The sequence below is a fragment of the Ovis aries genome, chromosome 4 (assembly GCF_016772045.2).
Source record: "Ovis aries strain OAR_USU_Benz2616 breed Rambouillet chromosome 4, ARS-UI_Ramb_v3.0, whole genome shotgun sequence".
In the NCBI taxonomy this organism is placed as follows: domain Eukaryota; kingdom Metazoa; phylum Chordata; class Mammalia; order Artiodactyla; family Bovidae; genus Ovis; species Ovis aries.
Window position 1 is genome coordinate 50,671,941 of NC_056057.1, and position 27,254 is coordinate 50,699,194.

Genomic DNA, 27,254 nt, shown 5'->3' on the forward strand with positions numbered 1-27,254 from the left:
GTGTGCTGACTTCTGCAGTGTAAATACTTCGACCACAGGAGAGCTGAAATACAACAGGGCAAGGAAAGTGATCAAGACCAAGTCTCTTCTAGGCGATGGCAGTAGAAGACCACATCACTCCCTAAAGCGGGGGATTTTGTGCTCAGTCGTGTCCGACTCTTTGTAACCCCGACAGGCTCCTCTGTCCCTGGGGATTCTCCAGGAAAGATTACTGGACTGGATTGCCATGCACTCCTCCAGGGGATCTTCCCAACCCAGAGATCAAACCCAGGCCTCCCACGTTGCAGGCAGATTCTTTTACCGTCTGAGCCACCTGAGAGGCCCTCCGAAAAGGGGAATCAGAGGTAAAATACATACAGTGCATTCCTCACAGTGTAGTCCAGTAGCAAACGGCTGACACAAGCATTGGCCTGTATCCACATCACAGGTCAAGGGCGGCAGACTCCCAAGGGGGCGACAGTCGCAGGCTGAAAGCACATCGTACATAGTTATTCTCATCTTGACTTCTTCACACTGGTAAACCTTCTTAGCTTACACTGAGCAAAACATGGCCACGAGAACCCTGAGCAGCCTGCCCTGCCAAGTCCACTGTCTGCCTGGCCACACCACTACTGTACTTCATTCAGCTTTCCCCAGGAAAGCCAATGCCAGACATTCTCAGAGCCCTCGTGTGGTTTTGCTGCTGCTGCTGCTGGTAAGTGGCTTCAGTCGTGTCCAACTCTGTGCGACCCCATAGACAGCAGCCCACCAGGCTCTGCCGTCCCTGGGATTCTCCAGGCAAGAACACTGGAGTGGGTTGCCATTTCCTTCTCCAGTGCATGAAAGTGAAAAGTGAAAGTGAAGTCGCTCAGTCGTGTCCTACTCCTAGCGACCCCATGGACTGCAGCCCACCAGGCTCCTCCGTCCATGGGATTTTCCAGGCAAGAGTACTGGAGTGGGGTGCCATTGCCTTCTCCATCATGTGGTTCTACTGGGTGCCAATTAGGAGGAGACAAGAGGTCATGCATGTTGGGGTGTGGGGCGCAGTTCTAAGTGATGCTGGCTGGATCAAGTGACGAGGGGCAAAGGTTTCTAAGCATCATGGTTATTATAAATGGCTCCCTCTCTGGCAGATGCCATCTATTACAATCCTTCCTCTCCTCTTTTTTAGCGCCTCTTTACTTTTTTTCTTTTTTATTCTCTTTTTTCCTTCTACTCATAGATATTGTTGAGATATGTTTATGTTGTGAAGGCTAAGAAATTGTGTAACCGGAGAAAGATAGGTGTTTTCCCTGCTGAATCTACTACAGGAAAAGCTAATGTGCTTGGAAACAGCCCAAATGTTCTTCAACTGATGAGTGGATAAATAGCGGTATATCCAAACAATAGAATATTATTTAGCAATGAAAAGATATCAAGTTGCTACAACATGGATAAACCTTGAAAACATCGTGGTAAGCAAGAAAAGCCAGACACAAAACACTGCACATTATATGAATCCCCTTTATGAAATGTCCACAGTAGGCAAATCTATAGAAACAGAAGCATCACTGACTCAATGGATATAAATTTGAGCAAACTCTGGGAAATAGTGGAGGACAGAGGAGACTGACATGCTACAGTCCATGGGGTCACAAAGAGTCAGACACAGCTTAGTGACCAAACAACATAGAAACATAAAGTAGATTAGTGCTTGACTAGGGCTGGTGGGATGGGAGGTGGTAGCTAGAGTGTTTCTTTTCTCTTTTATAGTAAAATAGGTATAACATAAACTTTACCACCTTCGCCATTTTAAAGTATATAGTTCAATAACGTTACGTACACTAACACTGCTGTGCAACCAGTCTCCAGAACTCTTCATCTTGCAAAACCGAAACTCTGTACCATTAAATACCATCTCCCTATTCCTCCTCCCTCCCCCAAGCCCTTGGCAACCACCAGTCTATGTTCTGTTTCTACGGATTTCACTTAACAAAATGCTTTCAAGGTTCATCCATATTGTAGGATGGATCAGGATTTCCCTTCTTTTTAAGGCTGAATAATATTCCATCATGCATACATACCACATTTTGTTTATCCATTCATTCATCAATGGATGCCTGGGTTGCTCCTACCTTTTGATTGTTGTGAATAGTACTTCTATTAACATGGGCATGCAAATCATCTTTAAGATGCTGCTTTCAATTTTGAGGGAATATAACCAGAAATAAGAATATGGAGTTTCTTTAAGGTAATGAAAATGTTCTAAAATTGATTGTAGTGATGGTTACACACTCTGAATATACTATGAATCATTGAATTGTATACTTTAAAAAGTGAATTGTATGGGATGTGAATGTAACTAAATCTTTGACAGAAGAAAAATCAAAACAAAACCAATGTTTGGCCCATTTCTTGGAGGGCATAATGTTAGTCATTGAACCAGGGTAAGTGCCTGGAGTACTGAGAGGTATACTGGGAAATTGGCTTAGCTATATAATTAATTACCCTGAAATTAAATTTTACATCAATCCAAAAAGAAGAGCATTTAAAAAATAGAATGATTCATCATGCTGCTTTCTAAACATGCAAATAATCCACAGTTCCTTATATGGGTATAACACAGAGCATGACACTGTGATCAAAGGGAAATAATTAACCCAGACTCTCTGAGGAATCAGCACCTCTCTGAGACCCCAGACAGCCTTAAATTTCTGTGATCCTAGAGCCAAGGGGCTCCCCATTTGGCCCTCAAAAACTCCAGTTATTTCTATTTTCCCACGACTCCTTCCTTGCTTCTTTTTCCCCCCAATTGAAAATTGCCTAAGAAGTCATCAATCTATGCAAAAATGCATAATGTAATTTAACAAGCTTGTAGAATGGAATCCTGGTGGAGGATTTTTCTTTTTTAATTTAAAGGTTTCATAAAGGCATTAAATTTCTTGGCAGTTATCCTGCGTTTGCTCCAGCAGTGAAAATGTGAGCGCCCCCTGCTGGTTATTGATGTTAAACTCAGCAAACCACCTAAAATGGTTCACTAATTCACTAAAATTTGCGAGAGGTTTTGTATCACTAAAAAAAAAAAAAAAAAAAAATTCAGAGAATGGTGGGATTTAAGTCTTTACAATGACCAAATGTTAGCATTGACAGGGACAGCTCCAAGCCTCAAAATGCACTCAAGGTGATGATCCAGCCGCTGCTGACTTACACTGACGGCCACGGGGGTCCGGGGCGCTCAGTCCATAGTGGTCCGGCTTGTATCTGTCACATTTTGCTCCTTCCACTTTCTCCTTACACAGGCATCGGCCGGTCATAGACCCCGAGTCAGGATCAGAGTGGCTCACACAAAGCCCACCTGAAATGGTTCCATCAGGATCACACTCACAAGCTGGGGACACACGTGCATTATCTTAATTAACTGCGAATTGTGGGAACCCTGAAATAGAAGCACACTGCTTTACCTTCACTATAACTGTTTTAGCTGTTTAAATACAATAAATGTGTTTGAATAATTAAACCAATGAGCAAGGGCTGCTTGGATATGTCTCCCATGTCTCAGAACTAGAAAAATATTGAATAATACATAAATATATTTTTAATAGAATTTTAAGTGATTCTAAAGGAAGAGGATCAGAGAAAGTCTATTATGAAAGCCAGATGTTAAGAATAGATTGATGAAAAAAAAGCAACAAACTGTAAAATTTATATGGATCATAAATAACCCTGAATAGCCAAAGCAATCTTAAGAAAAGAACGAAGCTGGAGCCACCATGTTTCCTGATTTCAAATTATATTACAAAGCAACAGTAATCAAAAGAGCATGGTATTGGCATAAAAATAAACACAGAACCCAGTGGAACAGAACAGAGAGCCCAGGGACAGACCCGCACATGTATGGTCAACTAATTTATGACAAAGGAGTCAAGACTATGTGCCAGGGAAATGCCAGTCTCTTCAATAAAAGACAATGGGAAGATTGAACAGCCATGTGCAAGAGAAAAAACTGGATCCCTCTCTTACACCATTCACAAAAATTAACTCAAGATGGACTGAAGACTTGAATGTAAGATCTTACACCAGAAAACTCCTGGAAGAAAACACAGGCAGCAAACTTTTTGATATCGGTCCTGGCAATGATTGTTTGCATTTGAAATCAAAATCAAAGGCAAACAAAAGGAAAAATAAACAAGTGGTACCATATCAAACTTAAAGGCTTCTGCACAGCAAAGGAAACCACCCACAAAATGAAGAGGCAATCTACTGGCAAGCACAAGAAATAACAAGTGTTTTCAAGGATGTGAAGAAAAGGGAACTTTTTTGTACTGTTGTTCAGTTCAGTTCAGTTCAGTCGCTCCTTGTGGCCGACTCTTTGTTACCCCATAAATCTCAGCACTCCAGGCCTCCCTGTCCATCACCAACTCCCGGAGTTCACTCAGACTCATGTCCATCAAGTCAGTGATGCCATCCAGCCATCTCATCCTCTGTCGTCCCCTTCTCTTCCTGCCCCCAATCCCTCCCAGCATCAGAGTCTTTTCCAATGAGTCAACTCTTCACATGAGTTTGTATTGTTGATGGGAATGTAAATTGGGGCAGCCACTATGGAAAGCAATATTGAGGTTCCCCCCAAATTAAAAATATGAAATACCCAGAAATTCCATTGCTAGGTACTTATCTGAAGAAAACGAAAACACTACTTTAAAAAGATACATGAACTCTATGTTCATTGCAGCATTCTTTATAGTAGGCAAGACATGGAAGCAACTTAAGCAATCAATAGATAGAATAAGAAAATATACCACGTTGTGTATGTTTACATAATGGAATATTATACAGTCACAAAAGAATGAATTCTTGCCATTTGTGGCAAAATGGGTGGATTTTGAGGGCTTTATGCTTAGTGAAATAAGGTAGACAAAGACAAATACCACATGACCTCACTTACATATAGAATCTCAAAAAAATCCCCAAAGCAAACTCATAGTTACACAGAATAAACTGGTGGTTTCCAGAGGTGGGGATGCGAGAGATGGGTGAAGGCAGTCAAAAGGCACACATTTCCAGTTACAGAATAAATAAATCTTTACTGTAATGTACAGCATGGTGAACATAGTTAATAGTGTACCCTACATTTGAAAGTTGCTAAGAGAGTAGATTTCAAAAGTCCTCATCACAAGGAAAAAATTGTAACTATGTGTGGTAATGAATGACAACTAGACTTATTGCAGTGATAATTTTGCAATACAAAATATACCAATTGTTTACCAAATCTCTGAAATACGGTTGTTAAGAAAGTAAATCTGTCCTTCCCATTACAGAAAAATATGTTACAGAGGAAAGAGCTATCATTCTTTTGGGGTCTTCTTGGAAAGGAGCACCTTCAAGAAAAAAAAAAGAGAATAAGAAATGTTCAAATCTTTGTTTCAATTTTGGAAATCTTTCGGCGGGGCAAAAGCTTCATGAAGAGATTCTAGAAAATGAGATAAACAGTGATATGTAACAAAAGTAACAACCTCCTCCACCTTTTTTTTTTTCCAGTAGAAATTCAAACAATTAAAAGAAGAAATGTCATATGAAAAAGGATGCTGATAATATGAGTAGTTCCAGTGGGTAAAAGCTAGAAAATGTAGCGCTTAACCGAGTATAAGAACAAACAGTTAGGGCTGCCCAATACAGCAGCAGCTTTCTTATCACTGGAGGTCTGGTTGTGACTTTGGCATAGAGGACAAGTGCGTTCATTAGTAGACATTAGGTGACCAACAAGGTCGTCTTGAATCTTCATGGACCTGTGTTTTCAAGGGATTCCACTTTTACGGAAAGCAATAAATATTTTAAAAAATGAATATCTGGATTCTAAGAAACAACTATGTTAAGATTTATACATGTGTGCTTTGGAGTAATAAAACAAAACCCTCAAGTCTAAAGCAGTGTTTACCTAACCACCATTTAGGTTAGTGTATTGAGGGGAAAAAATTCAGTCAGTCTGGAATCAATGAAGCAAACAGTTGTCTGACAGAATCTTTTGTTTGATTTTCAGTTGTTTATTACTGGATTGTGACTGGTGATAAAATCTTACTATGGAAAACTAGCATTGATTTCTGTTTAGTTTGGGGAAAAACCCCACAATTTTCTTCTAATTAAAGCCAGTTGCTTCTAGGAAGGAAGGAAGGAAGGGACAAACTAGGTTCATTTTAGAAGTAGCCAAAAGGAAAAAAACTCATCTTTATTTGGGAGACACTCCAAAGGGTCAGCAACGAGTTCCAGAGTATAATTTAATTATACACAGAAATATCCTTTGGGAAAGGGAAATGGGTAAATGGCCAGTAGGTTTGAAATAATCCTGCATTGTGGCCTTTAGACTAGAAGTCCAATAAAATCTTTTCAGGTCACACAATTAAATTCCAGCAAACATTATTGGTGGAGTCTACCAAATATTTGTTTCCTCTGTATCACATTCAACTGTGTCTTAAATCATAGAAGACTTAAAACTGGTCAACTCTTAGGCCTGGAATCTGATCATGTAAATATTTAGGCTCAAACTAGGACAGCTTAGAGAAAATTTATATGAGAATGCTGGTCAAATACACATCATCTGTGTACACACACTTACAAATACATAAACGTGTGCTTAGAGAAGCTAAGAAGTCTCAAAATTGTTTTTTTTTTTTTTAACAAGCTCCTCATTTGCCTTTCCTTGAGAAATTCCTTATTCACAAAGAATGGTTTTTAAATTTCAAATCAAGGGTACTAGTTTTCTTCCCTTCTTTTCCTCCAAAAGCACCATTAAGTTAATACTAAGTACTCTTAAAGAGCAAGACTCTGGTTGATGAACTTTATTTGAAGTATTTGGTTTAGTTATTTCCAAACTCTTTTCAGATTCCCAGATTATCTGTTTCTAAACACTGTATTTTCCTGATTCCATCTAAGAAATTTCATCTTCATTTACAAATAGAGCTTTATAAACATTAATAAAAGTTGTGTGTGTTTGCATGTGTGTGTGTGTGTGTATGTGTGAGAGAGAGAAAGATGGGGGCAGAAGGACAGGGAGGGAGAGAGAAGTGGATTATGGATTCTGGTAAAAAAGTAGGGCACTTGGCACATCAATTTAAAGAAATATGTTTTATGAGGACCCAATTCTTTATATTAAACAGGGCACGTAAGGTAAATTTCTTTTTTTTTTTTTTAAGGTAAACTTTTATACAATCAGCTATCTACTGAGTAATCTGAGCAAAAAAAATCTCATTTATGCTTATTCCACATCATGATGATTTAAACTTTAAAATCTAGGACATTGTATGTATTGGGGTGGCTGTTGATTTACTTTTGCTTAAGACTTCAGTTTATGTATTATGATTATGTAAAGTCTGAAATTGGAGTTTCATAGCAAATCCCTCAGACTTCCCAGGTGGCGCAGTAAAGAATCTGCCTGCCAGTGCAGGAGCCATGGGTTCAATCCCTGGGTCAACAAGATCCCCTAGAGGAGGAAATGGCCACCCACTCCAGAAATCTTGCCTAGAGAATCCCACATACAGAGGAGCAGGGCGGGCTGCAGTCCACAGGGTTGCAGAGTCAGACATGAGTGAGCAAGCACACAGCCTAATATCATTTATCTCAAGTTTGAAAACATGTCAACAGGTATCATTTGTTGATAAAAAGTGTGAAAAGAAGCAAGGTAATGATAATTGCTAAATATATGAGAGTTTATCCACAGGAAGGAGGGTAGACAAAGAGGAGAAGTGGGTAGCTAGAATATCCCATTCACAGAGCTGTAGTGTTGTAGTCATGTCCTGAAGGTGAGAGGGCAAGATACTATGTTCTGACAAAGCTAGTGGTGGGTATATTATTTATATTAGATATATAAAATGTTATTTTCTATTATTTTTATCTATGCCTAAAATATTATCTTTTAAAAAGTTGAGATTAATAAAACGAATAACTTTTAAACATTAAAAAAAGAAAAATGAGAGTCTTCCCTGGTGGTCCAGGGGCCGAGACCCATGGGGACGGGGTTCAATCCCCGGTCAAGGAACTAGATCCCACATGCCACAGCTGAGTTCACAGGATGCAATTAAGGATCTCACATGCCACCACAACAAAGATTTAAGTTCCCACATACCACAACAAAGACCTGGTGTAGCCATAAAGACACTTTTTTTTTTAAAGGAAAAATGAAACAAGGTAAATTAGCTTAGCAAAACTGAATCATCTACAGCCAAATGATATCGCCAGTCTCTGTACTTAATTACTTCCCTGAGCTCACACTGCAGGTACCTGTGGCAGCTTCTGAGACTATCGCCCCCTTCTGGTTGAATCCAGACCAGTTTCCTGATTCATCAGTATCAACCCTGGTTGCTCAGTGGGTAAAGAAACTCTCTGCAGTGTAGGAGACCCAGGTTCAACATCTGGGTTAGGAAGATCCCCTCAGGAAGGAAATGGCAACCCACTTCAGTATTCTTGCCTGGAAAATCCTATGGATGGAGGAGCAGACTACAGTCCATCGGGTTGCAAGAGCAGGAAACGACTTAGCGGCTAAACCACCATAGCCATGGCTGCGAGACCACAAGGAGGGACCTAGATTATCTGGCCCAACTTTTCAGAGAGAGAAAAGCTCAGAACCGAAGTGATTTTGCAGTTCCCACCACTGAGAGCAGTTTGGAGATGCTGCTGAGCCCCCCTGCTTAGATGAGGGGCGAGGATGGGTCAGAGGCTGGGGACTCACGAATGCACGCGTCAGGATCTGAGGTGGCCTCACGGGGGTCCCTGTAGAAGAGATGTCTGCAGCGGTCACAGTGCTGGCCCTGGGTGTTGTGCTGGCAGTCGCCACACACGCCCCCACTGCGGCCCCCGCGCGCCAGCTATGCAGTCATGTCGAAGCGGCAGCAGTCAGAGTGGCCGTTGCAGTGACAAGCTGAAAACCCAGCAAAGTCATGAGAGATTGCCAAGGTCCCCACGGTGAGCATCCCAGGGATGGTGGCTCCCTGCTCCATCACCCATTTTCCCCTCCTGCACTTTCTTCAGCCTCCCTACACCAAGTAGGGAGCTTAAAATAGTTGCTTTCAAGAATCTTCTTAGCACTCCAGTTCTGCTCATATACTCTCTATAAAATGTGTTCTCAAAATGTTCACTATGTAGATTTTTAATCAAGCAGAGAAATACTAATCATTTGGGTGATCTAAAAGCCATAGGATGCAATATTTTTTGTTGCTGTTGCTGTTGTTCAATAAAGAATATGTCTAGGGCTTTCCAGGTGGCACAGAGGTAAAGAATCTGCCTGCCAGTGCAGGAGATGGGGGTTTGTCTGGGTCGGGAAGATGCCCTAGAGGGAGAATTGGCAACCCCCTCTGGTATTCTGGCCTGGAGAATCCCAAATACAGAGGAATGTGGTGGGCTACAGTCCATGGGGTGGCAAAGAATTAGATATTAGACACAAAGAATGTGTTTACTGACTCAGACTGGTAAATCTGAAGGTTTTACATCACATGTTTGGTAGTATGGTAGTACTGGATTCTCCAGATTAGATGCTAGAGCTGGGTCCAGCCAACCTCTCCTTCTCTAGGGCAGAACTGCTGGAAGCGGGACTAAATGTCATTTTCCTCCCAATAGGCACTGGCCCAGATCATCAGAAGGAAAGGCAGTCTGTTTAAAGGGATCTGTGTAACTTTGTGGTAATATCTATGCTACTTGCCTGGTTGGGTTTTTCCCTGTAAACAGCATAAGCTTGGGCCACATTTTGCTGGGTCATGTGCACTGTGACACCCATGGATGGAGATTTTTCATAAAAGCTCATCTAATAACCTCTTTGTCAAATCCTGTTTTTCCCACATTTGGGAAAAGAAACTGAATAACTGCTTTAGAAATGCATCAAAATTCAGAGGCAGAAAACACATGAGTAAACTCCCTCCTATCTTTTTAAGTCTAAATATTTTATTAAAAAACAAAATAGCCTGTCAAACTTCATCCTGGGCCTCATTTCTCATAGCTTATCTGACATATGGGTTTAAGGTCACACTCACTGAGTGTATATTTATTCAGAAAAACAGTGGGGCTCTCTGTACAAATTCCAGTGGTCACCAGATTTCTGGAGTGACACCATCCCCACTGATATTACTCTCCCATGGCTGTGCTCCTCCTATGGAAAGGGCCACACAACATATAATCTAGTTCTTCAAATTAATGTTAAGTTTTGGTGTGAGGGTGTGAGAAGCTGGTATTCTTCTGTGCAGGAGATATGAGAAATATCACACAATTGGAGCTGGAAGTCACAAGTTCACCCCCTGCAGTGCCAGAAGCCCAACCGAAACCAGCTAAATGTTCTCCAAAAGAAGGGAAAGCAGAGACTGGGTAAGGAGTTTCATATAAGGAAACTCAGTCTATGCTAAGAATTGAGGTCCACCCACCTCGGCAAGCACTGTCCCAGAGGCCTGTAGCTGGCCTCCGAGGAACATCCTGAAAGAAGTCCTTGCACCTCTCACGGTGTGGGCCATCTGTGTTGTGCTGACAGATGCAGCGACCGTGAACCTGCACGTGTGAGGAACATGAACAGTGTGGACACGGGGCTCACCTTTGAACTGTGAGGACATCGGGGTTCTTTAAATGGAAAATGAAATACCAGCTCAAGGGGGTCTGTCTGGGTCTTGGTTTTCCATGTGTTAGTTATAATATGAACCCTGACTGTCTACTATTACTTACTTACTTATCTTTTAAACTTTTTAATTTCAAAAACTTTTTAAATTTTAAGATGCTTAAGTGAACATTTACAAGGAATTCATTGTTTTTCCGAATTTTGGTATCAGGGAACACATGGCCTGAACACAGGCCCTTGGCAAACTGAGGGCCAGGATGGAGAATTTGTGTGTGTGTGTGAGTGCGTGTCTGTGGGGGATGATTTAGGAACATCAGGGAATTAGAAAACTAAAACCGGAAAAAGGTGTGGGATTCTCTTGATTTTTCACAAAATGCCCTCAGTGCCCACATTCCCAAGGAAAAGTTCCATTTCTGGTGAAATATATGAGGTGTCTAAGTGGAAAGAGCTATAGCCTCCGGCCTTGTCCGTTATAACCAATAGTTCAAAACTATTTTTAGTTAGACACACTCCCAAGACTCTGCACAAAATTAAATGCTTCTACTGTATTACTCCTTTAAGATTAGTCCCAGGAGGGAGAAGATCTGCACTGCTCAGGACAGAGTCATTCATAGAGAGTCACTCGAGGTGACGGCTTTCGACAGCATCAGATATCACTCAAACACTTTGGCACTGAGCCCAGGCTCTCACATGAACAGACCTTCAATACATTTTTGTGAGACAATGTATGTGACATGGTTCCTCCCCATCAAATCTCCATTCCCTAAAAAACCAATAAACAAGAGAGAATAAGATGGACCATCTGGAAATCATAAATGACAAATTCTGCCCATTAGCTCAATGATGGCCCCAACGTGGCAGAATTCACAAGAACTTCTGTCCAGAGGACCAAAGGCCCCCAGATAGCCTGATGGGCCAGATTGAATGATATCTGCCTGGCACAAAGAGGGCTCTTGGATTGTTGACCCCCACATACCGAGTCTGACATACATTCAGCACTAAGACAGTGAAGGGAAGATAGGAAAGCCGATCTTGCTCTCAGGTGAGTTTGTAACTCACCATGCCTGGAGGGCTGAAAACATCACTGTGCTTCTTCTGTGTTGAAACACATTCGCTAGCTTGGCCATTGCAAAAACAGCTTCCACGAACCACCATCTCATACAGAGCACAGTAGTATTTATCAAGGGAATCATTTTGCCTTCTTCCAAGCAAAGTATCCCCAAGAGCATGGAGCCTGGTAAAGTTTATCCTCAGGTTTGTTAATGTCACAAGGTCTAGAGAAAGGAAGATAATGAAATTAATACATCAAAGTGCATTAGGTTGGATGGGTTCAAAGCACCCTCCTTGACTGATACTCCCTTACCATCCTATAGACATGCAATGACAAGGAATCCCCCTCACATGAAGTTTTACAAAAGAAGTCGGTGTGAAAAATATAAAGTAATTCATACCCTGGATATAAGGGCTGTAAGGGTTTTCTATTTCAAAGCTGGGATCAAACACCTTTAAAACAACCTGTAAAACAAAGGTAGGTAAATTTAGAGTGCTTTACCCCCCAAAACGTAAGTGTTCAATATACTATTTTTTTATTAAGATTATAATACATTCTTTTTTATTTTTTAAAGCATGATTTTAATTTTATTTATTTATTTATTTTGTTGTTGTTGTTTTAAATTTTTATTTTTACTTTATTTTACTTTACAATACTGTATTGGTTTTGCCATACATTGACATGAATCTGTCACGGGTGTACATGAGTTCCCAAACATGAACCTCCCTCCCACCTCCCACCCCATATCATCTCTCTGGATCATCCCTGTGCACCAGCCCCAAGCATCCTGTATCCTGCATCAAACACAGACTGGCGATTCATTTCTTTTTTTTTTTTAATTTTTTTTTTTTTGGCGATTCATTTCTTACATGATAGTATACATGTTTCAGTGCCATTCTCCCAATCATTATACTCTTAAAGAAGATATCCTGACCTTACAAGAAGGCTGAGCCACTATTTCCCACCTGGTGTAGAATGTAGATTATCATTTGGGTTCTCATTTGATAAAAGCACCAAGAATGAAAATGAAGGAAGGCTGTTAAACAGTCATTCTGCCTCTTTATGCACAAGTGGTCCATGTAGAGAGAAGTGCTGATACCACTGGTGGAAAGGACTCCTACGCTTGCTTGGGGTGGAGTGATGGGTTCATGATTCAGCAAGCCCTCATCAAAGTGGATCTAGCCCTGGGAGATTCTGGAGCTGCCTTCTGTCACCATTCTTACTACTCTACCTGATAAGGTAACACCTCCCAAGCCAACTCCTATCCCCTGACTTTCTGCCCATCACCAGCTTTGCTCTCAGGGAGTTCTGGGCAGATCCCACCCAGGTGGGGGGCTTGCAGAGCATGGAGGGCTGCCATTAGCTTTTATGGTTCCTTTGAAAGGACTAGAAAAAGATATTCCTACCTCTGGCATCCTGGCCACAGTGTCCACCTTGCATTTTAGCCCTTGTTTACCTTCAGCAGGGGCACTCTTGTACAGGATCATTTCTTATAAGGTATTTGTAATTTATGTGAATATGAGCTGAATTCAGGACTCACTTCAATTTAGACACTGCCATTCCTAAACAAGCAGCAGCTCATGTTCTGTTTCAGTAGACACTACCTAAATTGTTTTCATCTCGATTAACCATGGTAACAACAACAAAAAGATTTCACTTCCAGGAAAGAAATCGAAGAAAGGAAATTCTACCTCACCACCAGTGGAGGGTTCAATATCCGAATATTTGGAGTCACACACAAGGTCTCCCACTCCCTGGGCCTGGCCAGATGTGATGTTAGGGAAGGAAGTAGCACAATCTTTGGCAAAATATTTGAACACTCTCCAGGTGTGTCCATAGTCTGTGGGGCTTTCAACTAACATTGCAGCAGGCCGAAAAGTCTAGAAGAAAAATCAGTTACACTTGTCATGCTTCGCAAATGTAGAATTTATAACCCATTCCAGATTGACAATATTTTTGAATTCCATTTTTAATGGAATTTGTATCTTTTCAAATCTGTTCTAAGGAATTCTCTGGTGGTTCCACTGCAGAGGGCACAGGTTGGATCCCTGGTCAGGCCACTAAGATCTTCACATGCCATGCAGCAAGGCCAAGAAAAGGAAAAGAAAAAAAAAAAAACCCTATTCTATCATGAACACACCAAAATCTCTATTAAGTGGGCAACTATTTATGAGCACATGCTTTGTTCCAGAATCAAATTTCATTTTTTAATTGTTTCTGCATAAATTAATTGAAGAAAAATGGTATGTACTTTTTTAAAAAAAGCCAATGCAGTTGACGTTTTTATAGCAATCTGCATGTGGTTTTCTTCACTCAGAATACTTTTCCTCTGGCAAACTCTTATACATCCTCCAAAATCTACCATGAAGTTTCCCCTGTTTCCCCAGAGTTGACCTAGCCATGTCAAATAACCCCCCAGCATTCTAATCGTACACCTATTTCTGTACTGGCCACTCTGCATTGTAATTTCAAAATTATATATCTGTTTGTACCTATGACTAGACTGTGAGTTCATTGAAATCAAAGACTACTTCTTAAATTTTTAAAACTTCTAATTTTATGTTCATCTTTTATGACTAAAACCTAGCACCAGGCCTGACAAAATTAGAGTTCTGATGAATCATTAAAGAATGACGATAGCGCAAATTTTCTCTGGCATCTAACTCAGTAAGGAACCTTCAAATTTTCTTCTTCTTTTGATCACAATTTTTTTTTTCCTTAAATAATTTCCAGTGCTTCTCCTTTTACCCTCCAAATTATCTTTCTAGTTCTTACCATCTCTAACACCCCAGAGCTTGGAGGTTTTCTTTTTCCTGTATCTTCCAAGATTCTCTCTCCTCTTTTTTGTTAATCGTGTAAGTTATTATTTAATGAGCACTGGTGTTTTTTGTTTTTCATTAAAGAGCAAAAAGCCCAGATAACAAAGCTCCAGTCTGGATTTGAACAGCTTTTTGTTCTCTGCAGGGGAGCAAGGAAGTGAAATCTAAGGTATGCCAAGCATTTGGTAAGTAGATAAGCGGGCAGCACTCTACACATCTGTACCTTAAAGGTCAGAATAAGGTGACTGAGCTGAAATAAGGCCTCTAGGTCCAGTCTGATGCTGACATAACAAGACCTAAAGGAAAATCCAGAAAGAAGAAAATCAGTGATTTTGAGAGACAACAATTTACCTTGCTAATTCCTCAATTGTCTGTAATGAAACCCTTTGGAATCTTATGGCTGGTGATTAACACTCTTGGATAAGATCTGTGTGAGGGTAATATCAGTTTTCCCCTGATTGTGCCCACATTTATATTTTAGTGACAACACGCACAGCCACAGTGTGGCAGTATGGCATACCACCAGGGGAGTTCCTGGATGGTCCCTGTAGGTAAAAAGAGAGGGCTGTGTTCACCTGAAATCTGGACTTCATATAAGCTAGTAGCCAGCACTTGGCAAACACCCACCCCCTCTCCTTCCAACAGCTACCAGGAAGCACGTGACCTAGTTGTATTGTCACTCAGCAGAAAACACATCTTGGATTTTTCTCCTGGGACTGAGGGTCTGTGGGCGCCTCTGTGGTGACCAATCATGTTCCTGTCCAATGGACAACACTGAAAAAGCCTCATACTATGCTTGCCCTAAATCATCTTACATACTGATGATGATGATTTCCTTTCTCTCTTCTCATGCCTACAGGAAATACATTTAGGTATCCAAAGACGATAGAGGGACTATAGCCCGAACATCCTGGCCAGGACTTTGCACTGAGACAGCTCGGTGCCATCCGTGCTTATCACCTGCAATCCCGACATGATGGAAACTGCTCTCTAGAGCGGAACTGTCCAATGGATGTATGAGTCCCATGGGTCATTTAAAATTTTCTAGCAGGCACATTTTAAAAAGTAAAAAGAAACAGGAGAAATTATTTATATTTATTATATATGTATAGTCAATATATCTATAAAATATATTTATCTATATATTATAAATTATATGACATTATAAATAATACACACTACAGATAATAAATATATGTTATAGATAATATGTGAACCGTGGACTTTTGGATGTTCAAGCCGGTTTTAGAAAAGGCAGAGGAACCAGAGATCAAATTGCCAACATCTGCTAGACCATTGAAAAAGCAAGAGAGTTCCAGAAAAACATCTATTTCTGCTTTATTGACTATGCCAAAGCCTTTGACTGTGTGGATCACAACAAACTGGAAAATTCTGAAAGAGATGGGAATATCAGACCACCTGACCTGCCTCTTGAGAAACCTATATGCAGGTCAGGAAGCAACAGTTAGAACTGGACATGGAACAACAGACTGGTTCCAAATAGGAAAAGGAGTACGTCAAGGCTGTATATTGTCACTCTGCTTATTTAACTTATATGCAGAGTACATCATGAGAAACGCTGGGCTGGAAGAAGTACAAGCTGGAATCAAGATTGCCGGGAGAAATATCAATCACCTCAGATATGCAGATGACACCACCCTTATGGCAGAAAGTGAAGAGGAACTAAACAGCCTCTTGATGAAAGTGAAAGAGGAGAGTGAAAAAGTTGGCTTAAAGCTCAACATTCAGAAAACGAAGATCATGGCATCTGGTCCCATCACTTCATGGGAAATAGATGGGGAAACAGTGGAAACAGTGTCAGACTTTATCTTTTTGGGCTCCAAAATCACTGCAGATGGTGACTGCAGCCATGAAATTAAAAGATGCTTACTCCTTGGAAGGAAAGTTATGACCAACCTAGATAGCAAATTCAAAAGCAGAGACATTACTTTGCCGACAAAGGTCCATCTAGTCAAGGCTATGGTTTTTTCCTGTGGTCATGTATGGATGTGAGAGTTGGACTGTGAAGAAAGCTGAGCACCACAGAATTGATGCTTTTGAACTGTGGTGTTGGAGAAGACTCTTGAGAGTCCCTTGGACTGCAAGGAGATCCAACCAGTCCGTCCTAAATGAGATCAGTCTTGGGTGAGTTCATTGGAAGGACTGATGCTAAAGCTGAAACGCCAATACTTTGGTCACCTCATGCAAAGAGTTGACTCATTGGAAAAGACCCTGATGCTGGGAGGGACTGGGGGCAGGAGAAGAAGGGGACAACAGAGGATGAGATGGCTGGATGGCATCACCGACTCAATGGACGTGAGTCTGAGTGAACTCAGGGAGATGGTGATGGACAGGGACGCCTGGTGTGCTGAGATTCATGGGGTCACAAAGAGTCGGACACGACTGAGCGACTGAACTGAACTGATAGATAATAGATTGTATGCTGTGCTCAGTCATGTCAAACTCTTTGCGACCCCACAGACTATAGCCTGCTAGGTTCCTCTGTCCATGGGATTCTCCAGGCAAAAATGCTGGAGTGGGTTGCCATTTCCTCCTCCAGAGGATCTTCTCAACTCAAAGATCAAATCCACATCTCTTGCATATCCTGCATTCACAGGTGGATTCTTTAACACTGTACCACCTAGGAAACCCTAGATAGACCATACATTATCTGTAATTTATTTATATATTTAAATCATATGTATAATACATTGCCTAAATATATTATATTATATATAAATATATACTATGCCTAATCCAATATATCAAAAATAGTCTCATTTCAACATGCAATCAATGTTTTAAAAATTAGGAATGCTTTATTATACATATTTCTTTCCCCAAACTAAGTCTTAGAAACCTAGGATGTTTTTACACACATAGCACATCTTGGTTTGGATTCAGTTCAGTTTAGTCGCTCAGTCATGTCTGACTCTTTGCGACCCCATGGGCTGCAGCATGCCAGGCTTCCCTGTCCATCACCAACTCCCGGAGCTTACTTAAACTCATGTCCATCGAGTCTGTGATGCCATCCAACCATCTCATCCTCTGTCGTCCCCTTCTCCTCCTGCCTTCAATCCCTCCCAGCATCAGGGTCTTTTCCAGTGAGTCAGTTCTTTGCATCAGGTGGCCAAAGTGTTGGAGCTTCAGCTTCAGCATCAGTCCTTCCAATGAATATTCAGGGCTGATTTCCTTTAGGACGGACTGGTTGGATCTCCTTGCAGTCCAAGGGACTCTCAAGAGTCTTCTCCAACATTACAGTTCAAAAGCATCAGTTCTTTGGTGTTTAGCTTTCTTTATAGTCCAACTCTCACATCCATACATGACTACTGAAAAAAACATAGCTTTGCTTCCAAGAAGCAAGCATCTTTTAATTTCATGGCTGCAGTCACCATCTGCAGTGATTTTGGAGCCCCCCAAAATAGTCTCTCACTGTTTCCATTGTTTCCCCATCTATTTGCCATGAAGTGATAGAACCAGATGCCATGATCTTAATATTCTGAATGTTGAGTTTTAAGCCAACTTTTCTCTCTCCTCTTTCACTTTATTAAGAGGCTCTTTAGTTCTTCTTTGCTTTCTTCCATAAAGGTGGTGTCATCTGCATATCTGAGGTTATTGTTATTTCTCTCGGCAATCTTGATTCCAGCTGTGCTTCATGCAGCCCGGCATTTAGCATGGTGTTCTCTGCATATGGGCTTCCCTCATAGCTCAGTTGGTAAAGAATCCTCCTGCAATGCCGGAGACCCCGGTTCAATAACTGTGTTGGGAAGGTCTGCTGGAGAAGGGAATGGCTACCCATTCCAGTATTCTGGTCTGGAGAATTCCATGGACTGTATAGTCCATGGGGTTGCAAAGAGTTGGACATGACTGAGTGACTTTCAGTTTCACTCTGCATATAAGTTAAATAAGCAGGGTGACAATATACAGCCTTGACGTACTCCTTTCCCTATTTGGAACCAGTCTGTTGTTCCATGTCTGGTTCTAACTGTTGTTTCTTGACCTACATATAGATTTCTCAGGGAGCAGGTCAGGTGGTCTGGTACTCATCTCTTGAAGAATTTTCCAGTTTGTTTTGATCCACATAGTCAAAGGTTTTGGCATGGTCAATAAAGCAGATGCTTTTCTGGAACTCTCTTGCTTTTTTGATGATCCAGCGCATGTTGGCAATTTGATCTCTGGTTCCTCTGTCTTTCCTAAATCCAGCTTGAACATCTGGAAGTTCTAAGTTCATGTACTGTAGAAGCCAAGCTTGGAGAATTTTGAGTATTACATTGCTAGCATGTAAGATGAGTGCAATTGTGCACTAGTTTGAACATTCTTTGGCACTGACTTTCTTTGGGACTGGAATGAAAAGTGACCGTTTCCAGTCTTGTGGCCACTGCTGAATTTTCCAATTTTGCTGGCATATTGAATGCAGCACTTTCACAGCATCATCTTTTAGGATTGAAACAGCTCAACTGGAATTCCGTTACCTCTGCTAGCTCTGTTCATAGTGATGCTTCCTAAAGGCCCACTTGACTTCACATTCCAGGATGTCTAACTCTAGGTGAGTGATCACACCATCGTGGTTATCTGGATCATGAAAATCTTTTTTGTATAGTTCTGTGTATTCTTGCCACCTCTTCTTAATATCTTCTGCTTCTGTTAGGTGGATTAGCCATGTTTTATGTGCTCAGTAGCCATGTGTGGAGCCACAATATTGGAAAGTCTAGCTCCAGAGAACAATGACCTCACTGTGGTGAACTGGGATATAGCTTAGTGTGCTAGGGTGAATGGCTTGGGGAAGGGTTTGTTGCTGAGAGGGCAGGCATATTCCAGGCTCTGTGTCAAAGGCTCCCAGCTCTTTCTGGAAAGGAGATCACCTGTTCCCTCTTGTTCTCAACCACTCACTCAGTTGAGAACACATCTCCTGTGTAGTCAGCTTTGACAGGGCATTTCCTCTTAAGGAGACATGAATGAATGCTGGGCATGTGGATCAAAGCAGCTGTGAAGCAAAACTGGTCCCATTCATCAGCGTGGTAAAAACCACCAACATTGACCAAGGAGAGTCCAACAAGAGACCAATCGTTAGGATCCAAATTGAACTAACATTTAATAGATACCAATCATGTCTGTGTCCAGTGGATGACATAGAAAAATAGCCTTATACTATGCTCACCCTGAATGACCTTACCTATTATGATTTTCCCCACACTCCCCTCTTATGGCCTGGGATCCCTTTAGGGAAATATGTTTACAGTCCAAACAGAATGGAGGAATTGTAGTCCAAGGTGAGAGATGCAGGGATGTGGCAAATGGGATCCATCTCTGGAGGGATAAGAGCTCCAGCCCAGTGTTGAAGAGGGTCCATCATGAATGAATGAGCTCCCTTAAACACATAAAGCTGGGGTGGGAAATAGGAAATCCTTGCTCAGGTCCAAATTCACAGTGGCATCTAGGAAACAGGACCAGTATGAGGTTCAGGATCACAATGTCATGAACAGGGAAGGGCAAAAACCAGGAAGGAAAGAATTGAAGTCAGTATCCCACTCCAGTACTCTTGCCTGGAAAATCCCATGGACGGAGGAGCCTGGTGGGCTGCAGCCCATGAGGTCACTGAGAGTCGGACACTGAGCAACTTCACTTTGACTTTTCACTTTCATGCATTGGAGAAGGAAATGGCAACCCACTCCAGTGTTCTTGCCTGGAGAATCCCAGGGACGGGGGAGCCGGGTGGGCTGCCGTCTATGGGGTCTCACAGAGTCGGACAGGACTGAAGCGACTTAGCAGCAGCAGCCAACTACCCTTTCAATTAAGTTTTTACATTAAAAATTTTGATTTGCAGAAAGAAATATCCTTTCTCTTTCTGCCTTCATATGTTGAAGAAGGAAAAGGCACATGGTATTAACTCTCAGACTCCCCCTAGCATTATTATTTCTGTTTACATCAGTGTGTTTTCTATTAGGCTTAATTTACCAATACCTCATAAACTACTCCCATCCTCCTTTTTATTTTCTCAAAGAACAAGAGCATACAGAACTGTTCCCCACATGAAAAAAGTAAAACATTCTCAGGTATGTGCTTAAAAAATACTTCTGTTTCTCAAGAGGAAGATATTCTTTCTTAAAATGAAAACTGAATTTTGCTTTTATACAGGGTTTTACATTCTCAGTGCAGAAATCATACAGAAAGATACCTTACAAAAATGTGGAGAAATAAAAGATTGGACAGAAACTTGGTCATACCATTTTCAGATTGCCACCACTTCTTTTCTCTCTCTGGTTCAAAACTTGTGATTACGTTCTTGATGGTGTGGCTGTTGGGTTGGGTGTGTGGATCATATGGAAATCTGGAATCACAGATGAAGCATTTTTGTTCCCCCTGGAAAACACATCATTAAAATTAAAAATAAATAGTCGTCATTACTTATTGTTGATCTGAATTTAAAAACAAGCTGGATGTGCTATATTTGTCATTCAATCTAGCTAAAAATAAAAAGCAGAGGAAATTACAAGACATAAATTTTTCCATCAGTAGGTGCTTGACTACCAAAACAAACAAAATTAAGACTTGACTTAGAAATTTTATAAATGTAAACATTTGGGACAAAATCGCAAATTTGTAGAACTAATAATTTTTTTCTTGTACAAGGAGCAGAGTGTTCAGAGTTTGTTTTAAACTATAGAAAAATAACTAGGATATACTCTTGAGTTGGAATGACTTCCTTTAGTTTAAAAAAAAATTAGTAAGAAATTAATGAAACAGTTGGCCATTAGTTTATCTGCAACCATCATCCTTTCTCTCTCAGATATTATTTTTGGCATAAAAGCTTCCAGAGCCAAAACCTTTACTATGCACATGTGGATTTTGTAAGAATTTCATTAAACTCATTACAGAGAGACCCAACATCTTGTCTTGCCGACTAGAAGGTTTTTGTGAATTGGAACTAATTTTGCTTGGGATGGATTTTCAAAGGTTTTAACAGTCAAGAGTGGCCTTTGAGTTTGCATACACTTGTAGATGTACTTACTTATAACTCCTGAGGAACTCTCCAAAATTTCCAAAGGCCTGTCAATGGCCTGCGCAGTTGTTCTGGCTAATATTTGTGGGACTCTGGAGGAGCATTTTTGCGAAGCTTCCAGGAAGCAGGAGTGATTTCTTACAATCCTCCATATTGGAAATTGCCCAAAACAGCAAATATGCTGGTAGGTATTCAGCAAACGTTGGATTTTATGCTTGATCACGGCTTACAAGGGCCTAGGTAATCTGACCAGTTCCACCTTTTTCGTTAAACAAATGCATGATGATTTTAATGACTATTCCAGCTACAGATTGTCTAAGTAAGCCAGACTTTCAAGACAGTGTTATAATCTTTTTATAATCACTGGCCATCATAAGCCTTTACACTTGAAGAAAACCAAAATGCCCTTCAGAAATTAAGGACCAGTACAAGTTAGATCAGTTCTGCAAATGGGGAGATTTGCCCCAGATCTGTCCTAATAGAGCAACAGGAGTCCAGTGATTCCACCAAAAGTTGCCAAGACTTGAAAATATTTCCAATACTATGGAAAATATTGCGGAAAATGTTTAACTTCAGGCCATTTATTTTTTTCTGTAAACATTTCAGAAGTACAGTCTTTGATGGAACTGGCTACAGAGGATGCTTAGTTGTGGCAAATAGATATGAGAGACCCAACCTGGGTAACACTCGGAGTCAATGCTGACTTAAACTCTGGAAGAGAATTTTTTGCTTGAGAGCTCTTTGCTAGTCGATGGATGAAAAAAAAATTATCCTCCATGCCACATGAATTTTATGTAACTAATACTTATAGTTTCACCTGTAATGCTTTGTCAGCTGGAAGATATTTTGGGATTTTTTTCCCCCAGTTCTAAGATTTTTAAGATTTCTGATTCCCTAGACTGAAGAAGTTCTGGAGTTTGTTTTACTTCTACTGGGTGTAACTTTGCCATATAGGAATATCAAGTTCTAATTATTTTAACATCGAGTTCAAATAATTAGGCTCATGACAATGTAAGCAGATGCCAATGGTGGAAAGACAAGATGGGTGATGCCAGTGTTGTAAAGTTTCTAATATTAGAGTTGGGAACCACTGCTTTGTCCAGGGGACCTGGCCTTAGGAAAGCTACTTGAAGGGCCTTCCATCCCACCTGACCTAAAATTGAGCAAAACTTCTACAGCGTCACTTTCTTGCACATGTAGAGCATTTGTTTTCTTATACAAGTACTTCCTAAGCTTAGACCAGGGCTAAGCACTCAGGTATTATCTCCACTTAATTATAATCATCCTCTTTTACTAAAACCAGTGAGGACACAAAGCCTTCCCAGAGGCCTCCAGGAGTTGCCTTACACAAACAATACATGGAAAAACCTGGTCACTAACATTAGGCTTACATCCAACATCCTTCCTGCACATCCTCTTAGTTAAGGGGTTGACATAATTGCCTCAGGCTTTTGAGCAGGTGTGATACTCAGATGACTTTGGATGCTTGTTTCAGAGCCCAGGGAAGAAAAAAAGCAACTGATCCTTTTATAAAACTGGTCTTTAAGAATATAAGAATAAAAAGTACAAAAAGATGTTCACACTGGGACTTGATAGTCTCTGAACAAGACAGTTTCCAAGTGGCATTGAGACACTGGCAGACAATCAATTCCAAGTCTACACTCTGTCTATCTCCACCGAAAGCAGGGCAGTCAGAGCCCATGATCAGCATAATAGCCCTGAACCCTGAGGGATCTTCCATCTTCATCCAGCTCATCAATTATTTAATAAGTCCACTGCACTGGAGTCAATTAGAACATATATTATATAATAGTCCCTTCAAAGACTGAACCAAAAAAAAAAACACCCTTTTTTTTGTTTAATTCTAAAGGGAACAAGAAATAGATGAAGCCCATCTTCCTTATTCCCCAATTAGTGAAGGTTTCCCAGATGTTGAATTGAATCACTTGTGTCTCTGATGTTTGGGAAGGTGGACTATCTCCTTTTTTCTCCTGTGGTCTGGACAGCCCTAGATGGACTTGGAAAAATCTACATCACTGATGAAATCATGTCCCAACAAGTAAACAAAGATCCAACCCACCTCGAGGTAGCTGAGGATGCAGTATTTCCGGGCTCCGTCCAGTCCACAGGTAGAAGAAGCTGTGAGCTGCCCGCTGCGACCCACCAGGAGATCGCCGGTTGTGGGGTGACAGGCATCTCTGCTGCATTCTTCTTGAGCGTCCATGTAACTGAGCAATCCTTGAAAACATGATAGAAACAGGACACATGAGGCAGTCTAAGGGTGGCAGAGGCTTAAAGAAGTGACTGCTCAAGTGGGAGAGTTAACAGTCCACCTGTTTTTAATACTAGTTCTGTGATCATGAAGACCCTGGTGGTGGATACTGTTGGCACCTGCAGCCTGATGGAAATCTCTTAGCCGAGGGGGTTATGCCACCTATGCTCATGTCCCCACCTGGATCAGCTGAAGCCAGTGACTTATGGATGCATATTTCTCAGCCATTGCCTCAGGCTGGTATCCACTCTGTGATGCAGTTTATGCTCAAAGTCTCTTCTGGAGGGGAGGTTGAAGCTGGATTCCTGCTGGGACCCCATTCTGGCTCCACTGCTCTCACTCTCCCTCTCCAGAGCACTTCCTCAATAAATTACTTGCACATAGATCCTTGTCTCAGGCTCTGCTTCTAGGAACCTGACCTTAAACAACCTCCATTCACTGGAAATTCTCTGTGTGTCGTTTTAGGGCAAATAACAAAGACAAATACACAGACATGAGGGAGAAGAGTCCTAATCCTGCCTCTTATATCTGTTGTTCCAACCTGGAGGAAAATCAACTGAAGAAATTAAGAAATCCTTGGGAAATAACTTTCTCTTAAAATATATAAATTCAGTTGACCTCCCTTTACAACCTGGAGTGCTGGATTCAGGCACACCATGGAACAGATCATGTTTCTCTGGGATAACAGATGGCACAGATGGAATTCCAGACTGTATAGTACACTTAGCCCTTGGTACCTGCCATGCAACCGATCTATCATGAAGGGTTCAGTCACGGAGCCTTAAAGGGCAGCTCTATCTCAGCTGCCACAATTCTCTACTTTTCATGAGAAACCTCTGAGATAATATCCTTAAATGTTGGCTTAAAGATGATGATTTTTAAAGTTCTGTTTGTCTTAAAATGTTAAATTCTGAGTTAATATAACTTAAATCTCTATATGTGAATACAGGGTGGGTAACCCACACTTATAACCCATAACATATTAGACGATTTTGTTTACTGTTGGGACTGAATAAAAGAAAGCAAAAATCTTACTGGGAATAAGGTCTAAACTGAACTCACACTAAAGCTAAATACATTATACTAAAGCTATAATGTGAGTCCTCTATTTTATCGATAACTATTTATAGAAATAGTTACACTTCTTTTATTTTCTTTTTTGGGCTTCCCTTGTGGCTCAGCTGGTAAAGAATCCACCTGCAATGCAGGAGACCTGGGTTCGATCCCTGGGTTGGGAAGATCCCCTGGAGAAGGGAAAGGCTACCCACTCCAGTATTCTGGCCTGGAGAATTCCATGAACTGTAGAGTCCATGGGGTCGCAAAGAGTCAGACACGACTGAGAAACTTTCACTTTCATACTTCTTTTAAAAGCATATTTGAACGGGACAGTATTTTTCTTATTTTTTTAGGACAGTATTTTTAAAAATTCAATTAAATGGTTAGAATTATTTTTTTGCTTCTTAAGACTAAAATCTAAGAACTAGTTTTCTCTTGATTGCAACTCAAACTGAAGACATGATAATTTTGCAGAAATAAAACAGCCTCTGGATTGAAAGACACAGGACTCAGAAGAGCTAAAACAATTTAAAAAAATTTCTACTTGATATTAAGGTTTACTATGTATCCACAGTAAGCAAGAAAATGTAATATTGGTGGAGAGACAGATCCATAGATTAATCGAATAGAGACCTTGGAAATAGATCTACACAAATATGATCAACTGATTTTTGAGGTTCAAAGGTGGATGAAGGACAGTCTTTCAACAAGCAGTGCTGAAGTAGTTGGACATCCAGAGGCAAAAAAATGAACTATAACAAAAACCTCACACTGTATACAAATATTAACAAAAATGGATCATGGACTTAAAAAGTAAAATATAAAACTCCTACAAACACATAGGAGATCTGAGCAATTTAGGGCGAGGCAAAGCATTTTTAGAATTGGCGCTAAGAGCATGATTCATAAAAGAAAAACTGGTAAACTGGAACCTCATCAAAATTAAAAACTTTATGAAGAGGTAAAAAAGCAAGGAGAATATAATTACCAATCACATATCTGACAAACCTCTTGACCTAGAATATATAGTGTTAGTCATTCAGTCATGTCCAACTCTTTGCAACCCCATGGACTGTAGCCCGCCAAGCCCGTCAGGCTCCTCCGTCCATGGGATTTTCCAAGCAAGAATACTGGAGTGGATTGCCATTTCCTTCTCCAGCGAATATATAAAGAGCTCTCAAAGCTCAACATTAAAAAACCAATCCAATTAGAAAATGGCAAGCAGCATGAATATACATTTCACTGAAGGAAATACATAGATGGGAAATAAGCACCTGAGAAGATGTTCAGCATCATTAGTCACTGCTGCTGCTGCTGCTAAGTCGCTTCAGTCGTGTCTGATTCTGTGCGACCCCACAGACGGCAGCCCACCAGGCTCCGCCGTCCCTGGGATTCTCCAGACGAGAACACTGGAGTGGGCTGCCATTTCCTTCTCCAGTGCATGAAAGTGAAAAGTGAAAGTGAAGTTGCTCAGTCGTGTCTGATTCTTCGCGACCCCATGGACTGCAGCCTACCAGGCTCCTCTGTCCAGGGGATTTTCCAGGCAAGAGTACTGGAGTGGGGTGCCATTGCCTTCTCCATCATTAGCCACTAGGGAGATGCAAATCAAAATCACAGTAGTACTACATACCCATCAGAATAGCTAAAAAAACAAAACAAAACTGGTAACTCCAGCTGCTAGAGAGGGTGTGGAAAATCTGGAATACTTATACACTGCTGGTAGGAATATAAAATGGAACAGCCACTCTGGGGAACAGTATGGTAGTTTCTTATAAAGCTAAGCATGTGCTTATCATACAGTCCAGCACTTACACTCTTAGGTAATCATCCCAGAAAAATTAAAACTTATATTCACACAAAAAACTGTACAGCATCTTTATAATAGCGCCAAACTGGAAAGAACCCAGATATCTTTCAATGGGTAAATGGTTAAGGCTTCCCTGGTGGCTCAGATGGTGAAGAACCTGCCTGCAATGCAGGAGACCCATGTTCAATTCCTGAGTCAGGAAGATCTGCTGGAGAAGGAAATGGCAACCCACTCCAGTATTCTTGCTTGGAGAATTTCATGACTGAGGAGCCTGGCGGGCTACAGTCTATGGGGTTGCAAAGAGCTGGACATGACTGAGAGACTATCACTCACTAAGTAAAGTGTAGTCTGTCCATACCATGGGATAGTACTGGGCAGTAAAAAAGGAAGGAACCATTGATACATACAACACTGTGGATGAATCTCCAAGGAATTACAATGAGTAAATAACGCCCACCTCAAAAGGTATGTACTGCATATTTCCATTTCTTTAATGATGAAATTATAGAGACGGGTAACAGATTCATGGTGGCCAGGGGTGATAGATGCAGGGAGGAAGGGAGCTGGATGAGGATATAAAAGGGTATTACTAGGGAATCCTTGAGTTTGAGAGAGCTCCGGGAGTTGGTGATGGACAGGGAAGCCGGGCATGCTGCAGTCCATGGAATTGCAAAGAGTCGGACACGACTGAGTGACTGAACTAACTGGGGGA

At 41.0% G+C, this 27,254-nt stretch overlaps 1 protein-coding gene across 1 annotated transcript in view; it reads right to left on the reverse strand.

Annotated features, from left to right (window-relative positions):
* The window catches only part of LAMB4 (laminin subunit beta 4), a 117,585-nt gene that overhangs the window by 86,892 nt on the left and 3,439 nt on the right, over positions 1–27,254 (reverse strand). Inside the window, 10 exon segments of the mRNA XM_060414404.1 lie at positions 358–467; positions 3,167–3,346; positions 8,675–8,863; positions 10,353–10,473; positions 11,597–11,811; positions 11,989–12,052; positions 13,280–13,468; positions 14,631–14,703; positions 20,622–20,767; positions 23,488–23,645. Coding sequence (XP_060270387.1) covers positions 358–467; positions 3,167–3,346; positions 8,675–8,863; positions 10,353–10,473; positions 11,597–11,811; positions 11,989–12,052; positions 13,280–13,468; positions 14,631–14,703; positions 20,622–20,767; positions 23,488–23,645 — 1,445 coding nt within the window.